This window comes from Dermochelys coriacea, chromosome 5, assembly GCF_009764565.3.
Source record: "Dermochelys coriacea isolate rDerCor1 chromosome 5, rDerCor1.pri.v4, whole genome shotgun sequence".
NCBI lineage: Eukaryota > Metazoa > Chordata > Testudines > Dermochelyidae > Dermochelys > Dermochelys coriacea.
The window spans coordinates 2425192-2438270 of record NC_050072.1 but is presented as its reverse complement, the minus strand read 5'-3'; the positions used below and the strand labels follow the sequence as shown (position 1 = coordinate 2438270).

Genomic DNA, 13079 nt, shown 5'->3' with positions numbered 1-13079 from the left:
GCTTTTCAACCGCTTACATACCCATTTTATTGCAATTTCATCTGGACTGTATTTCCCTAGTTTGCTTATGAGACTGTCACATCAGACTGTGTCAAAAGACCTCATAAGCTGTCTTACGTCTACTGCTTCGCCCCATGAAGTAGCCTGGTTCCCATCAGAGGAGGACAATAGCTTGGTTTGGCTATGACTTGTTTTTGACAGATCCATGGGGGTTATTACTGATCACCCCATCAGTGCTAGGACATAGGCCACCTGGCCTGTCCCCCTTCCTTGGGTTGGGGAAAGGTCGATGGGGCTGTGCCAGCAGTCAGACGGGGAGTGCAGGGTTGTGCCTGGCAGTCCGGTCCACAGGTCTGTGTCCTAATTTAAATGCCCTGAGCTTCCACCCCAGCTTGGGAACTAGCCCAAACCTGATTACTCTTACTGCCAGCCTGCAACCTGGAGCATGCTATTCTATCTCTGTTTGCTCTCACTGGCCCTGCATTGCTCCCCGGTACACCCACACCATCACCCTGCCTATGTCCTTTCTCCTTGGTGTTTGCATCCTTCAGCTCCTGAGCCCATTATCACAGTGCTTTCTCTTCCCCCATCTTGCTTTAGGCTAGCTGGACACAGCACCTGAACATTGTTAGAGTCCCCCCCTGCTGCCCAGCACCAAACACGGTGGACCTGTAGCCACATGAGAGCCGGAGCTGAGTGAGGAGTGCAGGAATACAGCTGTCCTACACCCATACTCATAACAGCAGGAGTGGTTCTGAATTCAGCCTGCATTCCCCCCTCCCCCCCCATCACAAACACGCAGGTAACTGTGTGACGAGCCCCCTTCCTTTACAGCCAGCTACCCTCCAGCACCATGTGTTCGATAGTGCAGGCTGCTGCTTAGCAAACCTCTCCTGAACCATGTGCGCTACTGTGGACATACATGGGGCAAGGGGGCTGAACAGGGCAAGTGGCTACACCTGAGATCTGTAGCTTTTCAGCACCGGAGGGCGGGTTCTCCTCTAGAACTGCAAAGACCAAGTGTCCAAGCTCACGGCCTCAGGCTTTTGGAGAAACAGAGGCTGCTTTCTGCGCACGCAGTAGTAAAGAACTCAAGAACCAGAGCCCAGTAGGAGCCACACCCTTCTCCAGATCTACCCCAGCCAGCCCTCTGATCCAGGTGAGCAGTGAGTGCACCCCATGGCATGCGCTGTAAGTGGCAGGCCATGCCAGTGCTTTTCCCAGCTAAGGCACTGCAAAGGGAAGCAGCAGGGGACACAGGGCACGTCCATCTCATTGGGCTGCTGGAAGAGGGGAGGATAAGCCTGGCAGAGGAAGGACGCCCAAGCCAAAGGACAGCTCTGGTGGGCTGGTAAGAGGAACAATGAGAGCGAGGTTGGCAACAAAGAACTAAACCTTTCCCCGGACATAGAAGGGCCTGGCTGGATTTGGTTTCAGGCAAAGGGGAAGATGGGTCCCTCTGCGAGTACGAATTGCTCGGCAGCCTGACAAACGCAGGAGAGCTGCTTTGGGGCATCAAGGAAGATGATTAAGAGGATGCTCCTTTATTTCCTGTCCATGGCCCTGAGATGCTGCACTCCCAGCCACTGAGCACCCAGTGGGATACATTGAACCCAGACAGCTAGCTGGGGGCGCAGGCAGTCACATTTACAGCAGGCTGATAGCCCAGAAAGGCTGGCCCATGGGAGCTCAGAGGACAGAGCGGGACACGAGCCACAGCACTGTACCAAACACAGGTCCCAGCTGGGAAGAGAGATGCAGCCTCACACCTGCTTTTAGAGGGAACATTCAGCACCTGCTGGTCCCCAGGAGCCACTTTTACTCAACGTTCACTGGGGTTGGGTTAGAAACCGCCTGTGGGTAGATAAGTTTATTTTCCAAAACATTCACTGTGTCAACACAGCTAGATTTTCCCAGCCAACCACAGGGAAAGGGGGATGTAAAGGCCAGAGAAGTGAGACAGACGCAGAAGTTGCAAGTGACAGAGCTGGCTACAACACAGCCATATCACACAAAGGAAGGGCAGTGGCCTGGTTGGAATTTTATGGCAATTTTTTTGTTTTTTTTTATTATTTTTGTGGTTTTTTTTTTACAGGCTAGCATTGTACCCTTTGCTAAAGCTGCTGTTTCTGCCACATAAACTAGAACAGAAATTTCTCAGAAATTAAGTCAGTTCCCCTCCTGGTTAATTCACTGTCTGCCTCCCAAATGACACCGGTTTGTAATTTATTGTTTGCAACAGACACCCCTGTACAAAGTCTGACGTGCAGCTACACTGTTCTGAGTGAGGAATGAAGAAGCCGAGAGTCCACTGAACGTTGGAATTTCCCTGCACAGCATGGCCTGGTCTGGAGTTTGGTCCGCAGAGGGCAGCAGGTTAACCATAGAGATCGTCGTCATTGTCTTCACTGTACACGTTTCCTCCGCTGCCACTGCCTGGGCCTTGGCTTGGGCCAGCGCCCCCCTGGTTACCGGAGGGGAATCTGCACGGATCATTTCGGGATGGGAGAGCAGAGAAACACCAGTCAAGCTCCGCCCAACAGCCACCACCGCCTTCCCCGCCACGCCAGTCCCCTGGCTCAGAGACAAAGGGAGGAAATTCTGCTCTCCGCTTACACTGCTGATAAGTTTTGTTGTTTTGGGGTTTTTTTTGAAACGCAGGCAGGAACCGAGACCTATGGCTCCGGCATTCCAAGGAAGTCCCACAGCGCTTTACCAAGCGCCTGCCACTGACGTGCAGCCCACACCAGGGTGGGCCCAGCTGCCGTTTAACAGCACATGGCTTTGACAGGAATTGACCAACTGACGCTGCTGGGGGAACGGAGAGCTGGGGAGACGGAACCCAGGTCCCCAAATGCTAGGACACAGCTGAGGCTGCTCATCGTTAGCGACCCGCTAGCCCCTGCCCCCCAAGTTACCTGAAGCTGCCGAAGCCGCGGCTTTGCTGTAGAGTCTGTGCAAACATCTCGTATTTCCTGATGTCGTTGTCACTGACAGAGCGGCGAGCAAAGCGCATGGCCTCCTCAAAGTGATCCCTGCGGATCTCTGGAACCGGGTCATCCTCCTCCACTTCCTGCCACGGAGCAGAGACAGAACCACAGCTCACCCTGCACCCAAGCTCCCACTGCAAACAGCACTTTGTCCCCAGCCAAGCCCCCAAGAGCTCTGCTCTGGGTAATGCTCTGATACAGCCAGTGGGAGCAACTGGAAAGGGGAAACTGCAGCAGAGAAGTGACCTCACCCCAGGGAAGGGTCCCCTTGAGAGTGGGAAAGCCTGGCCCTCCCCCACATCAGCCCAGTATTTGGGCTGCCAAGAGCAAAGAACCCATCTGCTGCAAAGGGCACCTCACATGACCACGTTCAGTGCCCTGCTCCGTGGCTGGGAAATGCCCACCTCTCTGGGGTGCCTGGGGAGAGCTGCGCCAGCAGCCTGGAGACAGCCATGTCCCGTCTCTCTCTAGCGGCACTGAGACGCAACCTCACTCACCATGGCAGAAGGGTTGGTCTGCCTCTCACGCTCTCGCCTGATCTCGTTCTCAATGGACTCGCGAATGGCCAGTTTGCAGGCACGCTGGCAGATCTCGGTCAGGTCAGCTCCTGAAAAGCCATTGGTCATCTTCGCCAGGAACTCCAGGTCCACATCCTGTGGGAGGATCAGGACAGCCCATTCTTTACATGTTACACTGCCAACTAATACCAAGGTGTCATGTGCCCTCGAGACAACAGGCTGCCCTCCTAGAATTAGCCAGTAGTGGGAAGACCCTACAGTAGGAGACTCCTACAGCTCAGCTTTGGGCAAAGGCAGGCCCACCTTCCCATATGTGCCCAACCAGAACCTGGGCAGGCAGCTCCAAGTGCCTTGGTACTGCTCTCCCCACCGGGAAAGGCAGCTGGATGCAGCATGGCTCTAGGGGTCAGGGCCCTTCGTTCAGATATCAGTGCTGGGGATCGCCTGAAGCAACATTAGGCTGCAGCCAGCAAAGCCCCGAAGTCATTGGCTCATGGTGTGACAGTGTCAGAACTGCAAAGCCACAGGGGAGCGTGGAAGCCCAGCTCAGCGCCAGAGTGCTAGGGAAACGCTGCCCTTGGGTAAGGAAGGGCATGGGTCATGTGACTGCCTAGGTCTCATTTGCAGAGAGAGCAGCAGACACCCCAGAGGGCACTGAGATAAACAGGGCACAAGAACCCCATTTTAAGTCCCCCAAACTGCTCAGAGCAATATACCATTTCAGTCGTCACCCGCCAGCCAGCGGTAACCCACAGGAAAGAAATGCTCTATATTAGGGAACCCCAGCATTGGCCCAACGTGGGCCCTTCGCTCCTGGTCAGGACTGCTCTGTTCGGTTTGCCTCCTTGAGGCTCCATTGCCCACAGCCTGAGCTCAGTAAACGGGCTCCATCAATTAACCTTTGTGGTTCTTGCTTGATTTCCCTGTCCCGTTTTGTGTTCACTACAGAGAACCTTATTCTTTCGAACCAACCTGAGCTCGTCCCCATCCCAGAATGCAGTGGGTCAGGCTTTAGAAGTATTGGGGTGTAGCCTCATTAAGGGTGACTATTTTAGGGAGCTGCCACTTACACCCAAGGAGTCACTGGTATTCAGACTCCAAACTCCACTCTCCCTCCCTATCCCCCAACAGCAGGGACGGCAGCTCATGCGCTAACAGCAGCAGTTGCCTCTCTGTCGTTCCCCTTGCTCCTTTGGGGTCCATTTTCACCAGACCCCAAGAATACCACAGCCTTGGTCAAAGAACTCAGGCCTTGCCTTGGCAACGGGGGACTTCCTCAGGTTGGCTTTGAGGATGGCGATTCGTGACTTCTCATCAGGCAGGGGGATATAGATGAGCTGATCCAGACGGCCAGGTCGCAGGATGGCCGGGTCAATGATGTCTGGCCTGTTGGTAGCACCGATGATGAAGACATTCTTTTTGGTGGACATGCCATCCATCTCTGTCAGAATCTGATTAATGACACGGTCCGCAGCGCCACCACCATCGCCGATGTTCCCACCTCGAGCCTTTGCAATGGAGTCCAGCTCATCAAAGAAGAGCACGCAGGGTGCTGCTTGGCGGGCCTGCACAAGGCAAACACACACAGTTCCTTTGTGCACTTAACAGCAAATGCCAGGATCACACTAGAATTCACCTGAAGAATTCTCCTGGCCTTTGACAGACAAATAAAAGCCCTCTCTCATCATACACCGAGAGGTGCTGGAATGCTGCTGGACCTCAGGGCAGCTTAGACAAGCAGCTCTGGGGGTGTCCCAGATTTACATCACAAATGCTTACGCTCAATAGACTTAGGTGTTTCCCCAAGAACTGGGAGCAACGTGAACCAGCAGAATGTTGGAGACTCCCAGGCCTAGAGAAAAGCTGGGAAGTATTCTGGCTGGACTGGCACTCTTCCTAATTGAGATTTCACTCCCCTTGCAACTCCCCATTCCACAGCAGGCAACATGCTCCGAAAGCAGACTCCCAAGACAAGCATGCAGCTCGGACAGAGGCTCACATTTCCACTGAGGAACGAGACACTCATGGAGGTGGGTGGCCTCCCTAAGCTGGGTGCATTGCTGGACAAGACTGAGGACCTTGAAAACAGAGCCTACTTGATGAACCACCCTTCAGCAGGTTTCTAGAAGGCTGAGAGTAGCTAATGGGACGTCCCATGTAACAGAGCTCTATGGGGATGGGGGGATTACCTTTAAACAACCCTGCTTCCCTTCTATTCTGGTCCTTACCCTGCACCCATCGCCAGGATATCTGAGCATCTATCATCCAATAGGCTCAGGGAGTAGCAGGAGCAAGCCTATTACATCTATGTGACTCACATTATTGGGACGGGTCATTAGTTTTCTAACGTTAGAAACATGGGGTGTGCTCACGACACGAGAAGGCAACACCTGACCATGTGACAAAATCAAGATAGCATTGGGGCCAGCTCAGCACAGGTGATGCTCTGGGGAGATGGGACAGAACATTAAAACCCTTATTAGGAAACAAAGCTACTTACCTTGTCAAAGATCTCACGCACGTTGGCTTCCGACTCCCCAAACCACATGGTGAGAAGCTCTGGCCCCTTGATGGAGATGAAGTTGGCCTGGCATTCGTTGGCAATGGCTTTAGCCAGCAGTGTCTTACCACAGCCAGGTGGCCCATAAAACAGGACCCCTTTGGATGGAGTCATGCCAAATTTGAGGAATTTGTCTGGGTGCTCCACAGGATACTAGAGAAGGGAGAAATCTAGCATCAGCCCTCAGTGAATGAGCCAGACCAATGGATCACACCTTGACCCTGCCAGCTGGGAGGCTAAAGCTCCAAAACTTGAAGGGTTCAGACTGCTAGATTCTAACACAGTTTTCAAGCCAATGTCTAACGCCATTCATCAACAGTCCTGGGGCCCGAAGAGCCTCTTTATCCCCAGACCAGGCACTGCCTGGTTAGCAGCAGGGCCAGTTTCCTGTCAGGGTGCTTCATCTCTGCCCTGCAAGGACTGCACTAGAGGGGAGAGATGGAAGCTCAGTCTCTGTGGCCCATTCAGCCAGGGTCTCTCTCCTGAGACAGTGATGTCCACCAGAAACTGGACAGTCCTACCAGTTCACCAGGGCTAGGGGATAGCTTTTGGTTAACACTAACTTGGGATGGCTTAAAACCAGAGAACAAGACAGGATAAGAGTCTCCAATTTATATTTCATAAAAGGGCAGTGATGGGTCTTCAGCATCTGCCCTGCAGACAGTGACCTGCAGCCAAAGATAGGGGCATGTCAAGACCGCCCTGATCCTGGCATCTCAGGGCTAATAGAGAAGAGCATTTCCAGCGTCTCTTCATGGGAAAAGCTTCACAATAGTAGACAGCCCCCAATCAAACACGTCACGCGCCCTGACAGCGCAGAGCCAGCGCTTGCTTTCGGCATTTAGTTTCTTGGATACAAAGGTCTTAGCTACACTGAGACCCCAGCAATTTTCCCACTCTTGGTCTCTGAACAGCCTCCATGACATAAGAATGCCCACCTGCAATAGCATTTCCACCACTGCTAGCCCCAACACAAGATCTGCCAAGAAAGCTCAGTGTAGACGCAACTTAGAACAAGACAGAAAAGCGCCTGTCCCCCAAGCATGTGCACAGCTCTCCCCTCCCCCCGTGCACACCACACTGTTAAAACTGACAGGAAGCAGCATGAAGTTTACAGTCAAGTGTGAGGAAATCAGAATCCATGTGAAAATATTTGGGAAGAGGTGGCCTGTGAGATTAAGGTTGATCAGAAACTCTTTTTAGGTAACCCTCTCCATTTGCAGCCCACACTGGCATCTCTTAGTAAATTTTTTTGAATTAAGCAATTTAGCCGACAGCCAGGAATTGCTTGCACCAGCCCTCACCTGCACAAGCTCCTGGAGTTCTCTCTTGACATCTTCTAGACCACCAATATCTTCCCAGGTAACCTGAGGGACCTCCACCACGGTCTCCCGCAGAGCTGAGGGGTTGCTCTGGCTCAGAGCCCACTAGGATCAGAAGAGAATGGGTAACACGTGAATTACATGCTACGTTCACTTGTTCTAAGATAAGTGATGAACAGAGAGAGACTTGTGCCAGCAGCTAACTGAGCATTTCTGCATTACCCTGAAGTCATCCATGGTCACGGCCAGTGAATTCATCACTTCAGCATCAATGGTTTCATCCTCCAGGTCTATGAGATCCATCTTCTTCCTGATGGCCTGAAGAGCAGCTTCGGAGCAAAGGGCAGCCAAGTCAGCACCAACATGGCCATGGGTCTCATTGGCCACCTGAAAGCAATGCATCAGCCGTGACTTACTGGGACGTGCCAACACGTCACACTGGCAAAATTTGGGCCCCACTTTTCTGCCCAAGAGTACAGCCAGCAAGACATGCATTAACCCTCTGGGGGACAGGAACCTTGATTCTTTGCTGTAAGTTCAGGAGGAGCATACAGCACCCCAGCCAGCAGGCAGGGAGAAGCTACGTTTCATAAGGGATTGGAGCTAGGATTAATTCAGAAAGGGGGCAAAATGACAGCCCTGGAGATAGGTGTCCTCTATCCACAGGACCGATACTGCAAGTGCACTGCACCAATTCTCGTGCACACTGCCAAACACTCAGATAACTCAGTCTGTGGTCCGTTCAATCCTTGGCTTCTCATAAGACTGCCAACTTGGGGAGTCCGAAGATATGGTTGCACAACACTCCTCCAACTGGCCTAAGAGTAATTTATGAATATTGGGGAACAAAATCCAAATTCTACATAGAAAATAATGGGGTCTAAATAAGCTGTTACTACTTGAGAGATCTTGGAGTCATTGTGGATAGTTCTCTGAAACATCCACTCAATGTGCAGCAGCCATCAGAATGTTAGGAACCATTAGAAAAAGGTCAGATAATAAGACAAATATATCAATGTCACAATATAAATCAATGGTGTCTGACTAAGTGGGGATATGAGAGAGATCAGTAAAATCATGACTGGTGTGTAGAAAGTAGATCAGGAAGTGTTATTTACTCCTTCACATAACACAAGAACTAGGGGTCACCCAATGAAATGAACAGGCAGTAGGTTTAAAACAATCACTAGGAAATAATTCTTCACACAACACACAGTCAACCTGTGGAACTCATTGCTAGGGGATGTTGGAAAGGCCGGAAGTATAAGCGAGTTCAAAGAAGAATCAGATAAGTTCCTGGAGTACAGGTCCTTCAATGACTATTAGACAAGATGGTCGGGGATGCAGCCCATGCTCTGGGTGTCCCGAAGCCAGGGACGGCAGGGGATGGATCACTCGGTAATTGCCCTGTTCTGTTCATTCCCTCTGAAGCACCTGGCACCGGCCATAGTTGGAAACAGGACACTGGGCTAGATGGACCATTGGTCTGACCCAGTGTGACCGTTCATACATTCTTATGCAGCCACGCCACTTTCACATGGCAGTGACTTTTGGTCACAAGCCGGCCGAGTAGGATTAAGGCCAAAGATTCCCTGCTTATCCAGTTTCCTGCCCTATCAATCCCATGGATAAATTACATCACCATAACAGCAACAATTCATCCATTACGTAACTCCTTAATGAGAACATCGGTGTGCTGGTACAACCAAGGCTTTCCCAGAAAGCATGCTACCAACCTGCTCCAGATCAACATCGTCAGCCAGTTTCATATTCTTTGTGTGGATCTGTAGAATCTCCAGGCGGCCGGTGGCATCAGGGATACCGATATCTACCTCTCTGTCAAAGCGACCTGAGGAGCACAAAACACACACTTAGCTGCCAAATTCTCTGGAAGTAGGTAAGCTCTGATTACAGCATTCCCCTGCCCGTGGTCCCACTGAAAAGCAAAATGAGGACTGTACACATGTTCCAGGAGGTCCCAGTAGTTTGAACTACAGTAATAGATGCTTTAAAAAACCCAAGAGAGATCTGAGAGTGAGGGAGAGAGTCAGCCAGTCAGGCCAAGTGAGAGCACTGGTTTGATTAGAAGTCAGGATTACCAAATGTTGAGGAGCATTGATTGGTTCAGTCATTCTTCTAGAGTGATTTATGCTTTTGTGAAGGTAAGTCTCCCCCTCACCAGCATTGCTCTGTTTCTGAAAGAAGCAGCACCACAGATACATGGATTCCAAGGCCAGTAGGGACCATTGCAATCATCTAGTCTGACCCCCTATAAGACACAGGCCAGAGACCTGCCCCACAGTAATTCCTAGAACTTTTAGAAAAACATTCCATCTTGATTTTAAAATGGTCAGTGATGGAGACTTCACCACAACCCCGGGTAAGTTGTTCCGATGGTTAATTACTCTCACCCTTATTTCCAGTCTGAATTTGTCTAGCTTCAACTTCCACCCATTGGATCGCATTAGACCTTTCCCTGCTAGACTGAAGAGCCCTTTATTAAATATTTATTCCCCATTAGATACTTCTAGATTGTAATCAAGTCACCCCATAACCTTCTCTTTATTAAGCTCAACAGACTGGACTCTGAGACTATCACTATAAGGCAGGTTTTCTAAGCCTTTAATCATTCTAGTGGCTCTTCTCTGAACCCTCCGCAAGTTACCAACATCCTTCTTGAACAGTGGGCACCAGAATAGGACACAGGATTCCAGCAGCAGTTGCACCAGTGCCATATACAGTGGAAAAATAACCTCTCTGCTCCTACTCCAGATTCCCCAGTGTATGCATCCCAGGATCGCATTTGCTCTTTTGGCCAGAGTCGCATTGGGAGCTCATGTTCAGCTGATTATTCACCATCACCCCCAAATCTTTTTCAGTCCCTGCTTCCGAGGATAGAAGTCACCCACCCCATAAATTTGGCTTACATTCTTTGTTTCCGGATGTATACATTTCAGCGTATTAAAACACACATTGTTTGCTTACACCCAGTTTACCAGCATGACTCCTTTTTCATTTCTACCCATGCATGCACAGCACAGGAAGGGACTATTCAGAAATTAAAGGCAGATTTAAATCTTTCTCATAACTTTCTACAATGCCTATCGCTGCAGTATCTAAGCTACGTATGAAGAGTGTTACAGTGCCTAGCATGAAAGAGCCCCGATCCCTGACAGCCACTACTGCAATAAAAATTAATAGTCACATGCAAAAATGTAAACATGCCACAACTGCACAGTGTCACCAGAACTGTGCACTCAGATGGCTAGTTGTGCATTTAACTGGCCATTTGCCCATGCAAGTTCCACTAGTCTGCAACTGCAGTCTGGCAGAAACTGCTCATGCAAATTGGACATTCATTCTTGGCACAAAGTTCTGAAAATTCACTGGACATGTCTCAACACCTAAATTTAAGGTAGACAATTTGGGGCCTACTACAAGTTAAGGGATGAACCTGTCTGAAGTGACCAGCTAGTAGAGATGGTCTTTAAAGCACCCTCAAGGTTTCCAGTGGAATTTTGTTTAATAGTAAATGGCTACTTCAGACAGAGGCTTGCCTTAGCCATCATTACAGCATTTTGAAATTTCTGCTGTTTATAACCCTGCAGCACGGAGTGTGATACCAAATGCTGGAAGCCAGAAATGAGTTTCCCGTGAGCTCCGAAGAGATGAGTCAGCAAGTTGTTAATCAGACCTACAAAGTTATCGGGCACATGCTAATGTCTCATCAATCATTTCACTGCCCTAACCAGGGAACACTCAAGTACCACTTGTAACAAAGCACTGGATGCACCAACAAAAAGGCAGCAAAACTCAGTTACCGAATCGCCTGAGTGCAGGGTCAATGCTGTTAGGTCTGTTGGTAGCTGCCATAACAATCACATGTGCTCTCTGTTTCAGGCCATCCATAAGAGTCAGCAGCTGAGACACTATGCGACGTTCCACCTCTCCATGCGTCTACAGAGAGAGAAAACAGCAGATTAGCAAGAGACCCGACAGAAGCAGGTCGGCAACACTGCCCAATGTTAGTGAAATCCTCAAGCTCGAAGGAAACCTGCTGTTCTGTGCCAGCCCCAGTCTTCGGATTCTTCCCAATTCAGATCGAAACCCAAGCACTAGGCTAGCGTGATGCATGTACACTGCTTCTGCACTACACTCAAGTCCTGGTGCTAACAGCCTGTGGGAATGCAGGAGTGGGATTCCTTGTTTACCTTCTCTCTCTTCGGAGCAATGGCATCCAGTTCATCGATGAAGATGATGGCAGGCGCATTTTTTTCAGCTTCCTCAAAAGCTTTCCTCAGATTGCTCTCAGACTCACCAGCCAACTTGCTCATGATCTCAGGACCTGGAAAAGAGCGACAGGATTTGGGGAAACAACAAGTAACCAACAGGACCTGTGACTGAGCTGCTCATTGCTAAGAGCAAAAGTTACATTTCTCCTGCAAAGGAATGTGTATTTTTAAACGGAACTTGGAACTGTCAGGGCTGGGATTACTCACCGAATCCACAGCAGCAGCAAAGCTGCTTTTTAACACCAGCCTGGGGAGTCTCCAAACCAGCTAACTACATTCAGTTAAAATAACTGAGCCACCTTTTATCTTCACTTCTACTCAGCCTATTTCTCTCTTGAGGCCTCATCACCTCAATGCAGATTGCTGGCGTCAGTTCTGACTTGAAAGAGACGTGACCAAATTACACTGTAAAGAATTTAGAGAGAGCCATATACTACAGTTGCCTTTTGTTTGTGGGGTTTGCAGTACACAGATAATACAAGTCAGCTTTCCAAACTAGCTCCTCTGCAGACGGTCTGAAGAGACTTCAGTAAGGACAGACCTTTTGTAAGCATGTGAATTCCAGAAGGAAGAAAAGTACTCCCCGGAGGAGAGCAGGGAGGGGATAAGAGATCTCCTACAACAGGCAAACAAATGAGAAGTGTTACTGACTCACTCTATTAAAGTTCTTTTTGACTGCATGCACCATTGTGGCAAAGGAACCCCAGGACTGAATGTTCTTTACAGTATCTGAGGGGAACTGACAGCCATGACTAGAGCCAGTACTCATGTAGACTTCCCCTATGTAGCTCTGTGGATGCACCCAGATCCTGCCCTATAGCACCCTCTGCAACTGCAGTTTGGGTACTCCCATTCAAAGACAAAGTCATTATCTACTATGTAGTTACTTTGCGATGCAATGGGAGCTCAAGCCTCTAGAGGAAGAGCTAGTGCATTACCCACAATGTCCTCCAGCCCCTGCAGACTAGGGTCACTCTAAAGATGCTGAGCTTGCCAACTCCAGACACTGGTCACTCTTATACTGCACGATCCATTTGGCTGCTTTCACCCTCCCAGGACAAAGTCTGATGTAATCTGACCAAAATTGAAAGAAAAAGCAGTTTCTAAGCACATATCCCTAGTCCCCAAAACACTAAGTATGATGTGCGGCACAAGGCTGAGCAAACAGAAAAACATTATAGTAACCTGGCCATTGCTGGCTATATTCTATACGACCCAGGTCATTCTGACCCAGCCCTTTGATGATCCCATGAAGGGGTTAATAAGGAGTTTTGATCCTGTTGTTAGATTGTGAGAGTCACATACTGCCCTTGGGAAAGCTCCTTCCAGCTGGTATGAAGTGAAGCAAGAACAGCTCTCCTCCTCCACTTGTAGGGAGCTCCCCATACCAACAATGA

The 13079-nt window shown here is 49.9% G+C and overlaps 1 protein-coding gene across 1 annotated transcript in view; it reads right to left on the bottom strand.

Moving 5' to 3' along the window:
• Positions 1-2034: 2034 nt before the first annotated feature.
• LOC119855705 (valosin containing protein) overlaps positions 2035-13079 on the bottom strand; it is a 30572-nt gene continuing 19527 nt past the window's right edge. The window contains exons 8-17 of the mRNA XM_038402305.2: positions 11602-11735; positions 11212-11347; positions 9127-9239; positions 7613-7777; positions 7373-7495; positions 6009-6221; positions 4765-5073; positions 3488-3643; positions 2919-3073; positions 2035-2483 (exon numbers count right to left, since the gene is read on the bottom strand). Of these exons, the coding sequence (XP_038258233.1) occupies positions 2378-2483; positions 2919-3073; positions 3488-3643; positions 4765-5073; positions 6009-6221; positions 7373-7495; positions 7613-7777; positions 9127-9239; positions 11212-11347; positions 11602-11735 (1610 nt within the window). The 3' untranslated portion in view covers positions 2035-2377. The remainder of the gene's footprint in view (positions 2484-2918; positions 3074-3487; positions 3644-4764; positions 5074-6008; positions 6222-7372; positions 7496-7612; positions 7778-9126; positions 9240-11211; positions 11348-11601; positions 11736-13079) is intronic.